Source organism: Sycon ciliatum, chromosome 2 (genome assembly GCF_964019385.1).
Source record: "Sycon ciliatum chromosome 2, ocSycCili1.1, whole genome shotgun sequence".
NCBI lineage: Eukaryota > Metazoa > Porifera > Calcarea > Leucosolenida > Sycettidae > Sycon > Sycon ciliatum.
In genome coordinates, this window is record NC_088644.1 from 42,978,677 (window position 1) to 43,001,067 (window position 22,391).

Consider the following 22,391-nt stretch of genomic DNA (forward strand, 5'->3'; position numbering starts at 1 on the left):
GCAGCAGCTTGGCCATTTCAGCCCTGATCCAGGTAAGAAAAATAACAACGGTACTGCTGACTCCTATTTGAGCTCTGTAGTGACAACAGGAAGAGACGTCGTCCAGCAAAAACCTGCTGTGCATGACTGTCTACCTTCTCCTTCCTTTTCTTTCCTTGTTTGTTGTTGTCGAAGTTGAACACTTTTTGTTGTGCGACTTCAAAAGTTTGAATCCTTGTCCCGATCGCGGTGTTTGTTACCTTGACAAAGCACAGTTTTCGCGTGAATCCCACAGGATCTTGAAATCTTTTTCAGTTTTCAGAATATTTTTGAATTTCACCGTAAACCTGGGCGAAGGCCGCCATATTGTTAAGTGGTGGCCGCGAAACAGCCTGGTCTGTGGCCTGGATTATCAAAAATAATGGGTGCTTTATCATTTTTTCTGTTGTTTTTACACTTTTTCGTGCTTTGTAATAAAAGTCTCTATCTCATAAAAAATACTGCAAACACCAGGGAGTCGTCAGGTATTTGACGACTCCCTGGCAAACACCCGGTACCCGTGGCCTAGCGCCTAGCCTACGCGGTCGAGGCTGATCTGGAGTAGGGATTTCAGGCGGTTTTTTCTGAGCAGCGCTTTGCTTGTGTGGATGCAATACACTAACAAGTTTTTCTCTGACTGGAGTCTTTTCTGGACACGTGTAGTACTAGACGTGTACATGTATGCGCGCGCGCAAGGATCCGATCCGCGAGATGAACCGGCCTTGCATGGCCTGCAGGCTGCACGTGTGGTGTGAAGTTCAAACCAGGGAGTGTAGTGGGATCATTCCACTCCCTTAAAAGGCCTTGCCTTATAAATGTAGTCTGCCAGGAACTATTATTATAATAATTATTATAATTATTGTAACCTCGTCGATCTACATTGTACTAGTACTTACTAGTACAGCTGAGACTGTGAGACCGTCGAGATGAGTTGCTTAGCTCGAGCAGGGGCATGGCGGATTATTCCCAGCATTACTAGCACTGGATCTACGTCCTGTGCATCTTTGCGATATCTGCCAAATATGCCAACGTATAGAACGAGAGAGACCTCCAAGCCTAGGTAAGCGAGCCTAATATTATAAAATTGCAATGAATAAGATAAAGTGCGAAGTCATTCTATGTCATCATGCATCCACTAGTACAACACATCATCAAGGAACGATTGGTTGTCTCTAAGAACGTTGTCTTGTAATGGTCATCAGGTCTTACTTTTCTTACTTAGTCTTTGTGCATTCACTTGACACATCAATTTGTTTAATACCGTGTACCTTGTTATTCTTTGTTCAACACTCACTGATGTACTCCATTAAACTGATAATCATCACAAGAAAACTTGTGAAGTGTTTTCCCATACAAAACTGGCATAGCTAGCTGAGATGATAACGCGGGGAAAAGGAAAGTGTGAAGTACTGTTGACGCGCATAGGACATGCATGCAGCGTCAGGAATTTGGCGCGGAAAATCAATCACTATGAGTATGACTATCGATGCAGAAATAATGAGGCAGAATCAGTGTACTGTGTAGCTAGTGACAGTCTGTGTATTGTACTTCTTGTCCGAGCGCCATGAAGACCTGTAAACTACCCCCCCCCCCCCCCCCCCCCCCCCCCCATGTTATCACCTCAGCTATGCCAGTTTTGTATGTGAAAACACGTACATAATAGCAGTTTGGTCTTGTATATTTTCATCATTCAACATCTACCTTCACTGATGAGCTACCGTAAAAGTCCGTAAATAAGTACGTATTTACTTTTGAATTTAGTGACCACACCCGTACTAACTTTCGGGCGGGTACTGACTTTCGGGCACGGACTAACTTTCGGACCTGACTTGTGTGTAGTGGAGAAGTCATTTTCATGTCGATGTACATGCTACGTGCTGCATGTGCGCATCGTAACGGTACTTATTTCGGGCAGTATGTTTATCGGGCTTGACTTGACTTCACCAGACAGAGCCAAAAGAATGAAGGCGGTATTTCTTTCGGGCAGGTACTTATTTACGGACTTTTACGGTACTCAATCTGCGGACAGAACTGTTTCGTCCTTTGTGGACTGATGAGCTATGTATTAACGAAACAGCTGTCTGAAGGAATAAAAGTGCTTTTTTGGGAAATATCAACGGAGAGAGAGAGAGAGAGAGAGAGAGAGAGAGAGAGAGAGAGAGAGAGAGAGAGAGAGAGAGAGAGAGAGAGAGAGAGAGAGAGAGAGATAGAGAGAGAGAGAGAGAGAGGGAAAGAGAGAGAGCCTCAGGTCGAGGAGTATGGAAAAGATGCTCAATTGGCTATTGAACTGCATTGTTGAACTGTCTTGTTCTGTGCATCTGTGTGTCTGCATGCCTGGGTGTGTATGTGTATGTGTCTATTAATGTTTGGCGGATGTGACTGGCTGTGCAGGCCCAAGGGCCGCATAACTATGGAAGTGGCTGAGAGAGCACATTTCAAGACCCCAACGCCTCTAACTAAAGAACAGGTTACCATCTTGCAACAGAACTTGAAACCTGGGGCGCTTGACGTGAGCAGCGAAGGTATGTGCTAGCAGTGGCCATGATAGCAATCTTGTTGTTGTGTTGGGTTGTGCTCAGAACTGATGCGTGCGCTTGCGCTGCCATGCGTTACTAAACACAGGTTTCGGCATTCATGAAAACACAGCGGTTCAAGTGGTACGATGCCAATTGGTAGTTCAGGGATGAATTTACTGTCATATTTTTGCATAGCAGTTTCTGCTATACGAAATCACAATTGTGTAGCAGTCTTTGACTTTGATTAGCATTTTTTCTTTGGAGGTAGGGTATTTACCACATTGTCCTTCTTGAGAGTGATGCCTGAAGCCGATTTGCAAAAAACCCGACTGAAGCATACATGTGCACGAAGATTGAGAGTGCCTGCACCACATACACTGCATTGTATGCATATCACTTCAGTGTCTGCTCCAGCGCCGGGTGAGCCGGGTAATCCACCCGGTTGGGCGGCGCTTGGACCCGGTTGAAAATATAGTACCGGGTCACCTGTGACCCGGTTGGTACTTTACACTTTCGAACTTTGAAAGGACTGACTACATGGCTTGTATCGTTGTATGTGTCAGATACTTCTTCTTCTTTCGTAATTTTTCTAATTCCTGTCCTCTCTTTTCTAAATGCGGCTTATCCATTCGCCTTTAGATCATTGGGCGTACATGTGTACTGGGCTCCCACCCGGTTGAAATGGTTGCGCCAGGTACACGTGTACCCGGCTGTCCTACAACCCTGGAGCAGACACTGCACTTGATAGCACAGGCTAGGCATGGATAGTCTGTATGTATCGCAGTTTTCTGCGAGTCACGGTGACTTTTGAGTAGCAGTAGATCGATTTTGCATCGCAAACTGCGATGCGATACAGGATAAATTCATCCCTGAAGTTTATTTTATTTATTCCCGTAGCTATGCAAAAAGTAACGTCTGGCGCTAGCCAGGGTCCACACGGCTTTAATTCCGTGTTTGTTTGTTTGTTTGTTTGTTTGTGCCATGGGCATGCCTGGCGCTATCCCGTACTTGTCCCGTACCATACCATCAAGGACAGCATCACGATATCGGCATGCCTGGCGCTATCCCGTACCGTACCATCAAGGACAGCATCGCGATATCGGCATGCCTGGTGCTATCCCGTACCTGTCCCGTACCGTACCATCAAAGACAGATGGCCACGATATTCAAATAGGGCTTTCAAATGCAAGATCATAACGTGAAGCAACTTGGAAGAATGAGCATGTATGCGAAGTGTATCGGGGAATGAATGCAGGGCGATATTGCGGGTTCGAATCCTAGGTTATGTCTTAAGGAGAAACGAATTGTTTTAGCATCCCTATGCTTTTTTTGCCTAGGTCATCAAGGTGGTAGACGGTGTCGCATTACCCTGGAATGCGAAGAGAAAGTTGACTCTCGCTAGGCAAAAAAGCATATCGTAGGGCCCTGAGCTTCCAAGCTCTCTCGTTTGGAACTACTTTTGTTTTTGAAAACACACACCAGTGAAAGTGACTGGCATGTACGCTAGACCACTCGGCTTTCCTTGTCTGGCCCTCTCCAGTCCGATCACCTCCGTTTCCCTCCGCTTACCCCGCACCCTTCTGGGACTAGTATTCGTTAGTTGTTTGGAGTTAAGGTGTGTACATTCCAGAATCGGTTTTCTTGTTCCAATCAATCCTCATCGGAAGCAACTGAAAAGTGTTGTTGGAATCCATTTGCCTCAGATAATCTCACACGCTGACCTAAACACTACTTCAAGTAGGTGCATCACTGACCGAGGAGTCCTGTAGGTCAACAAATAATTATATTCGGCGCGTATTTAGGGGCCATCCGGCATTATCGATAATTTTCACGAAACGAAAAAGTATGACCCTTCCCCACCCACCCACCCCCTTCAACGAAAAATATACTGACTGGACAGCTAGAATGGATTGATGTTTCAGCTATCAATCATTTTCCAAACGAAACTCTCCTCAACCCATCCACCCATAAACGAAACTTTTTTCTCTTCATGAAAAAGATCGATAATTACGGACGGCCCCTTATTTAAAAAAATCTTGTATACGCATGCATGTACGCAAGAATGCACCACCAGCCAATAAGGACATGTGAGATAAGCTGTATTTGTTTTCGGTTATTTTCGGCCTGGGCATTTTTGGCCAATTTTTCAGACTTACGGTATCCGTCTCAATTGCAAAAGCCAGACGTGGCTAATCGGCCATGTCCTGCGGTTGGACGGAGACGTCCTAGCACACGTAGCAATGCAGGACTACTTCAGCGAATGGGACCTGACGACTGGCTATAGAGGCTGACCGAGAACAGAACTGCCGACCATCCTACACAATGATCTGACGAGTATCGGGAGTTCGCTACTGGTGATAATGTAAAGACGTGCTGCTTCTTGACAGCCGTGGACAGTCAACTCACGAAAAACACGTCAAATTAATACTTGAGTTTTTTTGAATTTTTGATGTAGAAGTTCACGGACGTAAGATTTTTACGTGAACTTAACCTCTCTTCTAACTTCTGTACGCGTACTGCTTCGGCCTTCATGAACCAGGAAAGCACAATCTTGAGCTGGAGGGTGGGCACCGAACGTCCCACAAGGGCTCCACAAGACGTACTTTCACGAGCGACGAGGAGTGTGCACAGCAAGCTAACAACACTACACCATTGCCGCATGACAACTGGCCACTCAGGTCCAAACAACACGGCCAAGGACGAATTCACAATTCCAGCAATACACCGCGCAGGAATAACTTGCTGCAGGTGTGACCTGTTTCCTTTCTCATCCAGGAATCCACTTGCTTTGCCGAACGCCACTGCATTGTATTAGGCTGGGGATTGATCCGAGGGCTCGCCACGCCACTGCGGAGGATGCGGAAAGGACGCAAGAAGACTGTGACGGCAAGAAATTACCCGCCCTGGTCGTCAGCTCACTGAATGTCCTTCCTCGCGCGAAACGGGCTGCAAGGCATGAACAGCCTACTGCCAGTCAATACCCAGGGCCGTCCCGTGGAGAAGGCCAACAAAGAGAAAACCAGGAGCTAACAAATCTGCTTCCTCTCTGCTAAACGAACACACACACACACATACACACACACACACACACACACATACACACACACATACCTGTCCTGTCCTGTTGTGCCATTGCCACATGGGGTTACATCACTTGTTTCATCCCGATCCAGGTTCAAGTTCAATTTTACGTTGCTAGAATTAGTGGCATGCTTTTGCCCTCTACCTCCTTTTGGTGTCCAGCTAAAGTCACCGAATCCTGGCTCGATTGCGCTAGAATTTTTCTAGGGCTTCAACGAGTAGGGGTTTGGCCAGGTAACAAGTTTGGGTATTTCTACCCAGGCAGCATGGGTACCCTATCGGGGTTTTTTTTGACATACCGTATTTCCCCGTAAGTTAGTACGTACTAACTTTCGAACTTAGCAGCCACATGAGTACTAACTTTCGGGGGTGGTACTATCTTTCGGGAGTACTTTTTTATCGGGGGTAAATGACACGCAGTGGGAAGCCTGCGCAACTCTAGTGTCCGTGCATATGATGTACATGTATGTACTGTACGGTGTCTGTACATGTAGGACGGGTACGAACTTACTATCTTTCGGGGGGAACTGTCGTTCGGGGTGATAACCTCGGCAGTGGAAAGTGTATTTTTTTATAGGGGGGTACTAAGTCATTGGGGAGAACTTACTTACGGGGAAATACGGAAGTTTGTACAGTGAGCATGCACTTGCACTACGTAAAAAAGTGTATAGTAGAGAGGTTCCGGGGTACGATTTTCCGTGCCAAAATCCGTATGGGCGCTACGGATTTTTTCCAGGCGTGCTTCATACGATTTTTCGGCACGGAGAATCCGTGTAGACTGGCTTTCATACGACCCATGTTTCGTATGGAGATTTTGCGTCATCGAGTGCAGAAAGATTTTTCGCATACAAATTTGGTACGAGAAACATCGATTTTCCGCGGGAAGTTTTGATTTCGGTACAAAGTTTCAAAATAAAAAGGCATAGCTTGGGAATATGACGTGTTTGCGATCGTAACCTAGGCAATGACGCAAACACATGTTCCGTACTCCGGAACATTTTACTGCTCGAAAACGACGTTATAGAAAATCGATAGCGCCTCTACGGATTTTGACACGAAAAATCGTACTCCGGAACCTCTGTAATAAGCATGTAGTTGTGCTGTTGACATGCACCGTTGCGAAAACACCATACTCCAATTACCCGATCGGGTTGTCAGGAGCAAACTGCTACCCGAATACCCGCTCTAATTACGGGTAGCACGGGTACCCTGCTACTCGATGGCACCCTTAAAATTTTCATTGCCATGCAGGCAGGCATGCTTTGACTGCTGACTTACTGTTTCTTGATATGATTCATAGCTGTACATGTAGGCATGCTTGGATCTATTCTTGAAACTGATTTTATTCCTCTTTCATACGTATTCATGTATATGGACTTTGCTTTTGTTCTCCTCTTCTCTGCTTTCAGGCTGGCATTCGGTTCCCATCAAGGAATACATGAATGTGCTGAATCAGGCCTTCAACGGCAAGTGGGCAATGAAACGCTTGTCGTCAGAACCCGTACGTCTATGATCACGGATTTATTTACTTCTCTGAGTGCCAGTACATGTACAGTGCTGGCCCAAGAAATCCAACCTGGTGAATAAAATAGCGTTGCCGGGCGCTACGCAGCCCTAGCACTACACACACTGGTCTGTGCAACTGAACGCAGCGCTACTTTATTCATGAGGTTGGCTTTCTCTGGCCAGCACTGTAGTTTTTGTCCGCGTCTTCGTGCAGTCTGTTTCCACCGATTCGCTGCCCGTCCCTTCCTCTCTCCACTTTGCAGTGACTTGATTTCTTCCTTTCTCACCCATACCTCTCCTATCCGTGCAGTTTTGGAGTGGGCACTGCCCATTGCTTGAAATGTTCGTGACTCTGAATCAAACAATAAGAAGGGGACGAAAAAAGTGTTTTCGAGTTTCACGCATCCCGCGAATATTATTATTACTATTATAGATGCCCAATGGGCGAAATATTGGCATTAGGAAATCTATTCGATGCAGCTGAGAGCCTGTTATGTACGGTGTGCAATGGAGATATTTTCCGATGTGAAAACTATTATTATTCCCGTAGCTATGCAGAAGACATTACTTAAGTAACGTCTGGCGCTAGCCAGGGTCCACACAGCTTTAATTTGGTGTTTGTTTGTTTGTTTGTTTGTGTCACGGCTGGAGCTATCCCGTATCTGTCCCGTATCTGTCCCGTATCTGTGACTACAAAGGCTGTACAGGATTGTACATAACAGCTGTCCACAATATTTGCGGGCTCCTGTATCTGTCCCGTACCGTACCAATATTCGTCGTATTATGTATACGACTCCCTGATGTAGAGGGAGATTTGGAAAAAAATAGGGAGACGAAGAGGAAATTAAATTAGAATAGACGCCGATTAGGTCATAGGATGCGTCAGCATAAACATACTTTGGAAGAGAGATCCCGTCGTCTCCAAAATAAGCGTGAACGATCGATTCAGTGCCGGTCACAGGAAACGTCGGAAGAGAGATCCCGTCGACTCCAGAACGCCCGTGATCGGTAGAGTCCGGCGGTACCAGGCAACGTCAGGACAGACATCCCTTTGAGTCCAGAACGCCCGTGATCGGCAGAGTCTAAGCCGATCCCAGGAAACGTCAGGACAGACATCTCGTCGAGTCCAGAACGCCCGTGATCGGCAGAGTCAGCGCCGGTCCCAGTAAACGTCAGGACAGACATCCCGTCGACGCGCAGAAAAACTAAATCTGCAGCCTCTTTTGCCGTCGAACAGGATACGTTTTTATATAGGAGACTGTAAATTTATGTAATGTCCAAATTTCGACGTGAGCAGCAGGTCACTCGCGTTGATTTTTCGACGTGCGAGCCAAATAACGCGAGCTAAACTTTCGCGTCGCAGACATCCCGTCGACGCGCAGAAAAACTAAATCTGCAGCCTCTTTTGCCGTCGGACAGGATACGTATTTTAGGAGACTGTAAAGTTATGTGATGTGCTCCACAGGCAACCATGCATTCGGCGTCGTCATTGGCTCAACAGGTCAATGCACATGTATTACTACAAAAAGGCCAGAAAATCCGATCACTGTATTAAAATCAACTAATGTTCGCTGGCGATTTAATTTCGCTGATTTCGCCGCTTGGTACCAACCGGCCAAAGTAAATCGCAGGCCAACGTTTGTCATATAGGCAAATGATGCATGATTGAGCAATGGATGCATGTGAGAGCAAAAATACCGATCGATTTCAAATTTGACGTGAAACTGCGCGTCACGTCGGAAATAACGTGCATCTTAACCTCTCTAATAGAGAGGTTTCTATTTCTCATCGGCCAAAATTTGTTGATTTACAATATAAGGAGATAAAAAGAAAAGAAGGAGCAAAACAAAAGTAGATGATTATTAGAGAAATAACAATCCGCAATAAATTCTGCAAATACTTTTGCCTAACTCATAAGCAAACCGATTGAAACGTTTTTGCAATACAGTGATGTGGCCAATCAACGAAAAAGACATTCCCATCAGTTCTTATAACATGTACGATGAGCTAGGCAAAAAAGCATAAAAGCATAGCGCAGGGCCCTGAGCTTCCAAGCTCTCTCGTTAAGCGATGATCAGAAAACAGCAGTCACTCAGAATCACATACGTTTCAATGCGGAAGGGCCAGAGATCTGGCATAATTACCGTATGGTGCCACTGTTTTTGCAAAAAAATGGCAAAAGGAGGAATAATATTTCTAGTAAAACTCCCCCCCCCCCCCACGGTGTGCACGGCAGACCAGGGTGGCCGTGATTTGGAGGTGCAGATAAGAGAGATAGGAGTGCACTTTCAGATGTTGCCCTCCCACTGCAATACTGTATAAGGTATAACTTTAGCTGCATTAATATTTCGGTGCCAGGGACCTGCCAGGTTTCCGGTGTAATGTAGAATTAGGTGACCAGCTTTCCCTTCATTTACCGTGCATCGTACTTTAGTGCCTTTTAGGTGTAATTTAAATTTAGGTGCCTGGTTTCTCTACCGAAATTAAAGTTGCACCGAAAATGAGAGAGCTTGGAAGCTCAGGGCCCTCCGCTATGCCTTTTTGCCTAGCTCATCATGCATGTTATAACTTATTAGAACTGATGGAAATGTTTGTTTTTCCATTGATTGGCTACATCAAACGTTCTCTTTGCATTCGAGGGTAATACTGTAAGACATGTTATTATAACGAGTCGCAAATTTAACGATTGTCCAAAATTGATAGGTTAACGAGAAGATATGTTAACGATCTTGCACTATTCTGCCATATCCACACACAGCATACATGAAGCAGTACGGCCTCAACGGATCTTATTATAACGAAGAAATGTCATCCGTTAAAACGTTAGATTTGCTTCCTCGTTATATATACATGTCTTACAGTACGACACAGTCTACCACCTTGATGACCTAGGCAAAAAAGCATAGGGATGTTTTTTCATTTCTCCTTTTTTTCAAGCCATAACCTAGGATTAGAACCGCACTATCGCCCTCCATGCATTCCCCGATACACTTCGCATACATACTGATCAGTAGCACTAGTGCGACTTCATGAATAATAGCAGCCTAGGCTTGTTGGTTTGGCAAGGTAGTGAAGTAGTAGTTCGATACATCCGCACATTTGCATATGTTGTGTTTTGCGGAACTGTACGCTGTGCCTTAGGTTATCACTAGTGTAGGGTTTCATTTATCAACTACATAGTCATTTCACGCTCGTTCGGTTTCTCACACTCGGTGCACCTCACACTTGCTTTACTTGCGAAACCTTTCAGTTGTTGTAGAATAAGAGTGTGTGTAGCAGTGAGTTTTCCGCTCTCGCTGTAGCATTTTTAGATTCGTGGCGAAGAAGTGAAGATTTGTGTTTACTACTACTGCAAGACTTGTTGCGTGTTGTGCGTGCGGGTTGAGACCACCGAGGGTTCTCACCATTTGCTGGTAGCAGAGGATGGTTTTGAGTCTGGTAGTGGTAGTGCAGTAGTATCAGAGCACAACAATGAGTGTGTCTGATCATGAGAGATCTCGTAGTAGCGGCGACTTGCCGGAGCATCCCGCGCATGCGGCGGGAGCGACGACCACGGTGGAAACCAGCTGCAGCGGATCGACGTCCGAGCCACTGGAGACGAGATTACACTCCGGGTCGGGTGAAGACGTTGATAGCGCAGACCACCACTCCGCCGAGGAGGAAGATGTGGAGATCGAAGACGACATCCAGGATGTCACAGTTCTGAAAGCCATGAAGATAGGGCAGAAGAGTGAATTTACCAAGCTTCGCAGACGAGCGCTAGTAGTACTGACGAAGGACATGGACAGTAGCGAGCTTGAGGAGGAGACAAGTCGGCTTAGCGAATCGTACGACCGGGCAATGAGCACCATGGGCGACTTGCTCGGATATTACAGTAGTCGTAATGACACTAAGAACCGTTCGAAGACGGTTAGCGAAATGGAGGTGTTGGAGGAACAATTCTCTAACGCGATGGCCCAGCTGATTGAAGTCACACGAGAAGCGGTGCATCGGGAAAGAATTAGTGGCGCTGCTTCAGCGCGGGACAGGCGCTATGGAAGCGCGTTTGAGGCATATGAAGACGAGTTTGGTTCAGCAACGCTACAGCAAGCGGCGAGCGCTGATCCAGGAGGCGAGCAGCAGGTGTTACAACGAGACACCCACAGCCCGGACGCTTGGCGAGGATCAAAAGTGAACCGTTTTGGCAGAGCGTTCCCTAGTTCGGCAGTGCGTGCAGACACGGACTGCAACTATTCTCCTGTACCTGTGGCGGTGGAAACAAGCGTGACTATGACATCTGAAGCGCCCTTGTTCAGCAGTCAGAGTGTGACGACTGTCAATGCCATGCAGAGATCAGGTGTCTTTTCAAGTGCTGCTATGACTGGGTCTAGAGCACCACCAGTGCAGGCAGGGCTGTCACATCACGCTGAGACTTTCCCTTGGCCCTCACAGAGTACAGCGCCACCTGCACCCCACACTCAACAGAGTCAACCAACTACTGTCATGCAAGGACAAGGGCTATCACAGCTGACTCATCATGCACCTGTGCTTGCTTCCACAGCCAGCAGGGGATCCAGGAGTGGAATGCCAACTCACACTAGTAGTAGTAGACCTGCGCAGACTACCAGAGTGGGCACTGCTGGAGTTAGGCCATCTTCTCCCAGGTATCAACCTTCATCATTACCAACGTATCCTGTTTCCAGTACCAACACGACTAACCGCAATACTGGACAGTTGGCATCCGCTTATCCAACTGGTAATCCTCGTCCTCAGTTCCAAGCACAGCACCACCAGTCAACAGGACAGGCCAGTGTGAGTCTGCCACCATTTTACCCAGCGACCGGCAGTGCTGTCAATGCACCTACATCGGCTGGACCGTGGACGCATCTCCAAAAGATCAGCATCCCAGTGTTCGATGGGAAGAAGCACAAATACGAGGCCTGGAACGCCGCGTTTGCTGCATGCGTGGATGCCGCACCGCTAGCACCGGAGACCAAAATGCTCCAACTCCGCCAGTACCTAGGCGGAGAGGCGTTGGAGGCAATCGAGCGTTTCGGCTATTCCGCAGCAGCGCACAGTGGAGCGAAGGCCATGCTCGAGAGAAAGTACGGAGGCGAACAGCGCCGCATTGCTCTTCATGTCGAAGAACTGGATCACATTCAGTCAGTGAGAGCGAATCGCCCAAAAGAGCTAGAGAAGTTTGTCGATCTACTCTCGGTAGCAGTGATCAACCTCAAGGATGCTGGGTGGAGTGCAGAACTACAGCCTGGCACTTTCTACAGCAAGCTCTTGAAGAAGTTCGACCAGCAGCTCCTCACCCAATTCCACCGATGGCGATACGACCGAGCCAAGCCAGACTCCGTAGAGGTCCTTCTTGAATGGTGCAGTCTGGAGCCTGAATTCCAGACCACGGCAGCAGAAACCATTGAAGGCCTCAACGCGAGGAGTCAGGCAAGTGCGAGTAGCAGTGTTTCCGCACCACGACGGTCGACACCATTCGCTGGTCCGAAGAAGAGCACATTCGTCAGCACACCAGACAACAAGCCACGGTCGTGTTCCCATTGTAAAGGTCCGCATTCCAGCACGCAATGCATGCCCTTCAAGGCAGCAACACCGGCGAAGCGATGGAAGGTCGCGAAGGAGACAGGCCTGTGCTTCCGTTGCCTGAATTCTGGTCACTCAGGGCGCGAGTGTTTCAGGGCACAGACATGTGGCATAGACGGCTGCCAGAAAAGCCATCATCGTCTACTTCACGAAAACTGGCAGATTGGATTGCATAAGCAGCCAACGGAGAAGGCGGGAGACAGCAAAGCAGCAGTGTCGAGCAACGAGGCTACCGGTGCGACCGAGCGAACACAGTTGGCAGTGCTACCTCCCACGGAGGGGAGCTCATCAGCGGCTCAAACCACCAACCTCGGCGTGCGCGGAAAGATAGCGCTCCGAACCGTCTCCGTTGTGGCACGGAGCGGGGACCGCCGGATTGCGCTCAATGCGCTACTGGATGACGGCAGCACTCAGAGCTATGTGAATACCTCGGTTGCAGCTCAGCTTGGAGTAGAAGGGCAGACGCAGCGGGTGTCTGTCAGCGTACTGAATGGTGAGATCGAGTCGTTTGAGACAATGCCGGTAGACTTCCAGTTGGAGAGTAGCGACGGAAAGTTTATCGCCCCAATGACCGCCATAACCACGACGAATGTGACCGGCAGCTTGAGGCCGATCGATTGGAACGTTGAAGCCGCCAGATACACCCATCTGCAGGACATCAAGTTCCCCAAGCCTGCCGACCCGAGGGTGGTCGACATTCTCATTGGTCTCGATCACGCGGAGTTCCATACGGCCCTGGAAGAAGTGCAAGGCGAACCAGGTGAACCCATAGCTCGCCGAACAGCTCTCGGATGGACCTGTGTCGGGATCGTCGACAAATCGGCCAGAGCCACGCTGTTCTGCCATCGCAGTGACGTGTTCGTCGCGGAAACCAGCCATGACAGTCTAGAGGGCTTGGTCCGACAGATGTGGGAGATGGATAGCCCCCGAGAGGCGACACAGTCCACGGAGGATCGCGAAATCATCTGCAGCGCACGGGCGACCTTGTCTGGAGTCGGCACCGGAAGGTATACCGTGGGACTTCCATGGAAGAGGAAGCCAGCGATGCGTAACAGCAGCTATGACATGGCGCTGAAGCGATTGCGCTCAACAGAACGGCGGCTCAGGAAGGAACCAGACGTTGCTAAGGAGTACCAGCGGGTGTTGCAGCGGCACCTCGAGTGTGGCTATGTCAGCGAGGTCGAAAACATCGACGGGAGACCTGAAGGGTGGATTCTGCCGCACCATCCGATCACCCGGCCTGACGCGACGACAACAAAGGTCAGAGTAGTGTTCGACGCCTCGGCAACAGCAGGAGAACTATGCCTGAATGATTGCCTTCATGCCGGCCCAAAGCTCCAGCGAAGCCTTCAGCAGATTCTGCTGCGATTCCGTCGCAAGGCTGTCGCCCTCGTCGCCGATGTCGCTGAGATATACTTGCAGATCGAGCTGCGGCCGGAAGATAAGCCATACCATCGGTTTCTGTGGCGAGACTTGAACACCGACAAGGAGCCCAGCGTGTACCAGTACAATCGTGTGGTATTTGGAGTGAATGCGTCTCCTTTCCTGGCGCAGTTTGTCTCGCAGGAGCACGCCCGTCAACATGCTGTCGAGTACCCGATGGCGGCCGAGACGATTCTCGAATCCACGTACATGGACGACTCCATGGACTCGGTAGAAGATAAAGATCAAGCGGTGGAGCTGTACTACCAATTGTCCAAATTGTGGAAACTTGCTGGAATGCACGCGCGTAAGTGGGTCTCCAACAGCAGCAAGCTACTAGCCGTGATTCCTGCCGAGGATCGAGCGAAGCAAGTCGACCTGTCCAGTGGGACCCTGCCGACGACCAAGACCCTAGGCGTCCTGTGGCGAGCAGACGACGATGCCTTCACGTTCAAGTGTAAACCTCCGCCATCGGCAGCCTGTGTCACGAAGCGGCAGTTCCTGCGCAACATGGCTACGCTATTCGACCCACTTGGACTCGTCACCCCATTCATCATGTCGGCAAGGGTGCTGTTCCAGGACATGTGGGTCGCCGGAACTGACTGGGATGAGCATCTGGCAGAAGACCTCCAGCTAAGGGCTCAGCAATGGTACAGTGGTCTGGCAGCCCTAGAAGCGATGGAGGTGCCTCGGTGTCTTGTGCTGCAGAAGGCAGAGGCTGTCACCAGCACGGAGCTGCATGTTTTTGGCGATGCATCTCAAGTGGCGTACGGAGCGGTGGCCTACCTGCGGGTTACTGATCAACGTGGAGAAGTGTCCAGCCGTCTGGTATGGTCTAAAGGCAAAGTGGCCCCACTCGGCAGTGTGAGTATTCCTCGACTGGAGTTATCTGCAGCTGCTATGGCGTGTCGACTCGGAATGTCGATTGCTAAGGTTCTCTCTATTCCTCGCGAGCAGGTGGTACTGTGGACGGACAGTATGAATGTGCTGTGCTGGGTTCGCAACCACAGCCGCTTGTTCAAGCCATACGTCGCTAATCGAGTGAGTGAGATCCAGCAGCAAACCGAGCCGTCCCAGTGGCGCTATGTGCCGACTGCCGTTAATCCAGCCGATCTGATATCGCGAGGAACGTCTGCGGAGTCCTTAGTGTCTAGCAGCCTGTGGTGGGACGGACCAGAGTTTCTGAGCAAATCGTCAGAAGAGTGGCCTAGTCAACCTACGTCCGTCAGGCCGGCAGCTGCTATTATGGAGATTCGGTCAGCAGCTCTTCAGCTCACCGGCGGCGACTCGTTCTTCATATTCCTGAAAGACAGCGACTGGAGACTCAATCCGACGCGTTTCTCGTCCTGGCAACGCCTTATCCGCATCACAGCGTTGGTGGTGAGGTTCGTCAACAACTGCCAGATTCGTGCGGAGGAACGCCAGCTGGGTGCAACGACTCAAGAGGAGCTTGAGGCAGCTCGACAATGTGTCATTCGTTCAGCCCAGCGACAGTCATTCACTGAGTACGTACTGTTGGAACGGAGCAAACCTCTTCCGAGTTCGAGTAAGCTGTCGAGTTTGCTGCCAATGATCGACAGCCAAGGTTTGATTCGTGTGCAAGGGCGAGTTCAACATGCGGCGTTTCTATCGCTCGACGCTAGGTACCCAGTCCTTGCAATGTGCCGTGCATCGCCCACTGCATCACGAACCGGATCATGTGTCAAGATTAATTGATCCGGATTTGCCAGCACACCAATATTTCCATCAGGCTGTGCGATTTTCTCCTGGGCTTCCATCTGTGGCACACAGGAAACATCAGGAGGGCTTGTGTAATCGCCGGTCAGCAGCAGCTGTACCAGAGGCTTGGTCACTGCCCTTGACGCAATAAATTCAGCAGGTGCACTAGCCGCCAGAACGGGAATGGCAAGGCCACCATACCGGACGGGGAATGTCAACAGCTCTCTCTCTCAGGACTACCAGGACGGACACCATCGCCAAGTAGGGCCGGAAGCAGACGTTCATCAATCACGGTGTCGATCGCCGTCAGGAGCTCTGGAGAACATGGCGAACAACGAATGTGATAGGTCCAGGAGCTCGACAAACCTTTAGTTAATACGCTATAGGCTGCCTGTGGCTGTGTGGTTGCCATTGAAGACAATGTATCCAATACCCGTCCCCACTTCTGGACACGCCGCTCCATAAAGGAAGAACAAAAATCCTCGCTGCCAATCACGCCTCCAAGATATCGGTTACCATCAGTTGTGATGACAACGCCAGAGCCCTGGAACTGTAGCCGAGCATCCTGTTCATACTGAGGCTTTACAAGGAGAACGGTTTTCTTGGGATTCGGGAAATACCCATAGCCTGGACCAATTTGACTGATATCGTTCCAATATGACCATAGTGATGGTATCCTACCCCAGGCTGAATCGTCATCTGCATACCATCCCTGCTTTACTGATACGTTGGTATCCCGAAGTTGCCTGATCAACGGGACTGTCGCAAGAGCGTAAATAGCCATGGCCAACGGATCCCCCTGGCAGGTCCCTTCACGGGACAGAATCTCACCACCTCCCGAGACAAAGAGGCGGATCGGGCTGCCATAGGTGTTGCTGAAGATCTTGGACATAGCAGGGCACACACGCGGTACATTATGCAGAGCCGCCTTCCTGTTCAGTGAATTAAACGCATTGCTAGCATCCACAAACAGGACACCCTCAACGTCATCCTGTTGGAACAGCTCTTGAGCCGCGTGCACACCAGCCTCGCATGCGAATGGAATGCCGATCATCATCATCCTCATCATCATCATCATCATCTTCGTCGTTGATGGGTTACTATCGCTGTCGGGTGTCTTTCGCGCTGCTACGTTCCGCTGTGTTGTGTGTCAGGGGTGCTCGGTCGGCCCGTCACTATCCAGTTCACATGCTTCGTGAGTTGGCGATGGTGGAGGGTCGGGTTCCCTTGCCGTGATTAGTGCTGCACCGAGCTTGTTTTGTGTGAAAGTATATCATACATGTAATTGTAGAAAGGAAAAGGACATATGGAAACGAGTTAAGAGTAACTCTCCACCACTGTAACTAGATACTATATACAGTCAGAAAGTGCAACAACTAGGCACAAAACTGACAGAGTACTGAGACATTCGTGTATATAGTATCTAGTTACAGTGGTGGAGAGTTACTCTTAACTCGTTTCCATATGTCCTTTTCCTTTCTACTTTTATTATTGGCTCAATACCCGAGTTTCAAATTGCACACCTGATGAGCCGTCACGAACCATACGGCGAAACGTACGTCGTGTGAAACAACTGGTTTTGTAGTCAACTAGTCCATCACAATGTCATGCATGAGGAGTACTGTAGGAGTTTAGATTTCGGCTTGTACAATTCGTTCTCGCAAAGCTTCCTCCCCCTTCTTAACTTATCTTTGATATTTTTGACCCACCCAAGTTGGGTGGTGTGCTGCTTTGCTGCTTCGAATTGTAGTTAGACCGCTTTGTCAAATCGCCTACTGGTCTCGTCATCGTCCAGTGACAATCGACATTCTTTGTTCCGTTGGGACTGTAGCTTGTGCTCGTTTTCGTTGCGCTTGCCTTCCCTTCTTTGGTCTTTCCATAACCTTGAACCTTCCAAGTTGGAAGGCTGTCGGTTAGCGCTACGGAAATGTGTTGAAGCTAGGTGTCAGGACGTCGAATGTCTCAGTACTCTGTCAGTTTTGTGCCTAGTTGTTGCACTTTCTGACTGTATATATGTAGGACTCAGTATAGAGTCCATGCACTATATGATGTCCAGCACCCTATATAGAGTCCATTGGTCCAAAATCCACTATACAGAGTCCAGGAGTCCACTCAGTTTTGATCAGCTTCATCCTGCCGCGCAATCCCCTATAAGGAGTACACCTTTTCTACAAGTCCCCTATTCACGGTCCAGGAGTCCAGTTTATCCAGTCACGCCGTCCTGTGTGTTGTGCCCGAAAGAGAACAAACACCTTTTCAGTTTTGCTTGCCTCGTTGCAGCGCATTCCTTTCTTCACTTCAGCCATGGCTGCCAGTTCTGCTGTGCAGTTGCTGACAGTAATCTGTCTCGAGGTAACCAAGAAGGATAAGAAGACGTTCAAAGTCAAATCTGGAAAGCGTCTTGTGGTTCTCTGAAGACGTTTCATCAGTGCGCGGGATGAAAGCAGAAATTGCAGAACGAGAAAAGTTCAGCACAGTTCAAATCTGACGAGTCAGGTACACTGACACTCTCTTTCGTTCGACGCCACAAGGATCCCCTGTTTGGCTGGCCATTGCTTCCAATAAAACGCTTGAACGGTTTCATCAGAGCGAGGGATGAAAGCAGAAAGCGGAGAACGTGAAAAGTTCAGCACAGTTCCAATCTGACGAGTCAGATACACTGACACTCTCTTTCGTTCGACGCCACAAGGATACCCTGTTTGACTGGACAAGAGCTGCCTGTACCACCGTGTCAAAAGGCTGTCCAACTACATGGCAGGACGATGACTGAGGTAAGGAAGCTTTTACTCGTTTCGATTGGTCTGCTTTTCTGTCGTTATGCTTGAATTTTTTCCATTTTCAAGGATCGTATCGCGTTTGTTTGATGTTGCTTGAATGAATGCCCTAAAAGTAATCAACCACTTCGTAATAGTCCTCAAGGACTGCAAGGACTTTACATCAATCGCATACGATCGTCCGGGTATCATCAATTATTATTTTATTTCATGAGGAATGTATTCTTATCCCTGTGATAATTATGTGAACTCCACGACACTGTTCCTCTACTAGGCTCTAGTATGATGTCAAATACAATGGGATCCACAAACGCAGTGCCAGTGTACTAGTAGTAGTAGGAGGATTATTTTCTTGTATGCCGATGACAAGAAAAAGCTTCTCAAGCTAATACATGTACTCGTATTCCATGAAGTAACCGTTTTGATGTCACACACATGACATTGTGTCAGTGAAACTGCCTCGTGACAACAAATCATTGCATTTCCATCTTGGGGAAGACTGACTGACTGCAACGCTATACAGATTGTTTAAATCATCTCATTTCAATTTACAGTAAAACCTGTAACTAAAGACCACCGTGACTAGCGACCAGCCTGGTACTACCGATCACTTGGCCAGGCACGGACGGTCTCACATTAAAAATGCACTGTGACTAGCGACTACCTGCTGAACGCGACCAGCGACCGCCTTTTCTTGTCCCAAAGACGATTTTTGACCCGTAACTAGCGACCGCGATGTAGGAAATCAAATGTTGCTCGAAGCTCCTTCTTGAAATTTTGCTGATTTTTCCATGGTCCTGAAAGGAATCTTTCGGTACTACAGCTGAAAAAATGAACGCAGGCCAGGTGGAGTCGGCATGAACTGCACTACACCTGTCAGAATTTCAAGCGCTGTCAAGAATAAACATGATAGTCTTTGAGAGCGCATCGAAAGCCCTCTCTGCTCGATGTTACTACTCGGAGGAGAAACGAAGACTGAGCGGCTCTGTCACCCCAGTCATACAAATGAATCGACGATGGCGTCAAGGAATCCAGAAACAAAAGCAGCACCGCAAGGTCCTGATGCTGGAGGATCGCGTTCGAACAATCGAGAAGTCACAACAAGGATAGTCGGTACGATTGATCGGAAAAACAAATTTGAAGCCCAGTGCAAAACGAAACTTCCACAGGGAATGTTTGACTCCTGGCTTCAGATGTAGCAGCTGAATTTGATGTCTGCAAAAAATGTAAACTTCTCTCTCTCTTTTTTGTCTCTCTCCATCTCTCTGTCTTTCTCTCCAAGTGTTGTTTGACCTGAAATAAGAATGGCATTGCGCAAGTCCTGGGGGAATTGTACTAGCTGCATTTTGATATGCATATCATATACTGGGATCCATATATGGTCGCATGGTGCAAACCTCTAACTAAAGACCACCTGCTACTAAAGACCGCTTTTGCTGGCACCAAGGGGTGGTCGTTAGTCACAGGTTTTACTGTACTTTCAGTGAAGTGAAACGCTGTGTACACTACATGTATGGTGGTGTGTCTGTGCGTCTTGAGTGTGCACAAACGATCTTATTCCTCGTATTACTAATAGATTATTGTCCCCACCAACACCTGTTCACAGGTCTTTGTGTGGATGGATTTTCATTGAGCATCACATTCGTTGAGAACTTGGTAGTTGTGTGCTCCCATGCATCATTACGGTAATAAGCGTATCCTTGTGCTATCTATTTGTTGCAGGTGTGCTGATCTTCAGAAGCTTGCGGAACTGAGTGCTGCTAAACACTTGCATGGCCATGAGCAGTGGTGAAGCTTGCTATTGCACTCTCAGCATGTGCTAGTATTATGCTGACTACTGCACTATGTTACTCTCTTACACTACTACATGTATGTAAACGCGCGTGCATCCGCCCACGTATGCATTCGTTTCGTATAATTATTTGTTATCTCTCTTGACTTTACGTGTAAATGGGTGGACGTTTGCATGGCTGTTGGAGTTGTGTGTGTATTGTGTCTCTACTCTTTTCTTGGTGTTTTCTTGGCGTTGTATAAGTTTGTGTGTGTGTGCGCGCGCGCGCGCACAATAATTTGAAAACAAATAATTAATCCTTGGCTCTCCATTATTCTCTTTCGATTCTTGGTTTTTTCTAGGTATTTTCTTGGCGTTGTGTGGGTGTGTGCATGTGTGTGTGTGTGCGTGCACAATAATTTGGCAACACTACATGATTGAGAAACTGTAATTTGCAGCGTCTGCGAAGAGACCACTTGATTTGAGGATGGTGTTTGTAGGGTTTTTCATGTAATGAAGTGGCTGCAGTGGCGCCTCAATACTTATTTTTTATCTTGAGAAGTGAATGATGTAAAGGATTAAAGGGAGAGGCCGTTTTCTGGTTAATATTCACTGCTTACAGCAGATCCTATGTCTAATTTCGAACTCTGGATAGGGGATGCCTAATTGGATGGACTTTATACAGGGAGTGTTGTCCACATTAAGACTCCTTATAGTTGATTTCAAAGTTTGGACTCCATACAGTTGATTTTGGACCAATGGACTCTACTGTATAGCAGGAAATTTTCGGACGGAATTTATTTTCGTACGATTTCGTACACTGCCTCTTTTGTACTAAAATTAATTCCTTACTAAAATTTGTTCCTGTGAAGTTATGTACACTATACATGCGTACCGCATGAGAACACGTGCATTTAGCATGTAGCACTGTACGAAAATAAAATCCGTACGAAAGGTCGAAATTCGGCTTTGTCCGAAAATATTTCCGTCCGAAAATTTCCTGCTATACAGTATATAGGGGTGAAGCCAATTGGCTGGACTCTATACAGGGAGTGATGTCCATCTAAACTTTGAGCTCACAGTTGATTCCAAGTTTGGACTCTGTACAGTGGATTTTGGACCAATGGACTCTATATAGGGGTTGGACATCATATAGGGGCTGGACGCTCTACTGAGTCCAACATATAGTATCTAGTTACAGTGGTGGAGAGTTACTCTTAACTCGTTTCCATATGTCCTTTTCCTTTCTACTTTTATTATTGGCTCAATACCCGAGTTTCAAATACATGTAATTATAAGTATATGTTATCGCATGGTTGCAAGGGCCTTATGGCATATTATTGCCCCGAGAGGTTAGCCCGAGGGCCGTAGGCCCGAGGGCTAACCTCGAGGGGCAATAATATGCCATAAGGCCCGCAGCAACCATGCGATAACAAATTTATCACATGGCCCACAGAGCAGACCATTGGGCTGCTGTTGAAATTAGCCCAAATGCCAACACATTATGACCACAATGTATATTGATGTGCTATCATTATCAAAACAGGAAAAATGAAGATATTTCTCCTACACCCTAACAAAAAGTCTGCTACAGGCCATCAGAGAGTATACAGTACTGAAAGACGGAGACAGAAAAAAGTGCCGGCACCGCATCGTCATAGCAATAGACATGGCAACGACAATAAAATACAGCAGAATCATAATTTCAGTTGAAAAATTAAGAGTGCTACCACAAAGAGTTTCTTCATGTTTACATGTGTATCAGGAAGTTGTCAAATACAGTACTGCAACAAGTGCAAGTATTTGACGACTCCCTGGTGTGTAATTCTGAGGACAATTTTTCTTCTTTTTTTCAGCTCCAGATAGCTGTATTTTTCATTGCAAAACATTCCTGAATTGTTGTGTTTGTTCTTCAAGCAAAGGTGAAGGCAGAGGACAGATGAGCCTGGTAAGAGTTTTGCGTGGCACATGAAGACCACACACGTACACAGGCAGTGACTT

General features: G+C 47.9%; 2 protein-coding genes across 4 annotated transcripts in view; both read left to right on the forward strand.

Moving 5' to 3' along the window:
• The window catches only part of LOC135810186 (mitochondrial genome maintenance protein mgm101 homolog), a 91,380-nt gene that overhangs the window by 49,460 nt on the left and 19,529 nt on the right, over nt 1-22,391 (forward strand). For 2 of the 3 annotated variants that reach the window (XM_065323656.1, XM_065323658.1), the window contains exon 3: nt 7,025-7,116. In XM_065323656.1, the coding sequence (XP_065179728.1) occupies nt 7,025-7,116 (92 nt within the window). Of the gene's footprint in view, nt 1-813; nt 1,079-2,409; nt 2,541-7,024; nt 7,117-22,391 lie in introns of those variants that run through there. The other variant, XM_065323657.1, reaches the window with a different exon arrangement.
• LOC135810983 (uncharacterized) lies at nt 10,593-20,870 on the forward strand. Its single transcript, XM_065324351.1, has 2 exons — nt 10,593-18,616; nt 20,342-20,870. Exon 1 carries the CDS (start codon nt 10,593-10,595, stop codon nt 15,840-15,842), a length of 5,250 nt encoding a protein of 1,749 aa, XP_065180423.1. The 3' UTR covers nt 15,843-18,616; nt 20,342-20,870.

Bases quoted from the DNA above. Each gene is read 5' to 3' on its own strand.
- LOC135810983 (XM_065324351.1), top strand. From the start codon at position 10,593: ATGAGTGTGTCTGATCATGAGAGATCTCGTAGTAGCGGCGACTTGCCG.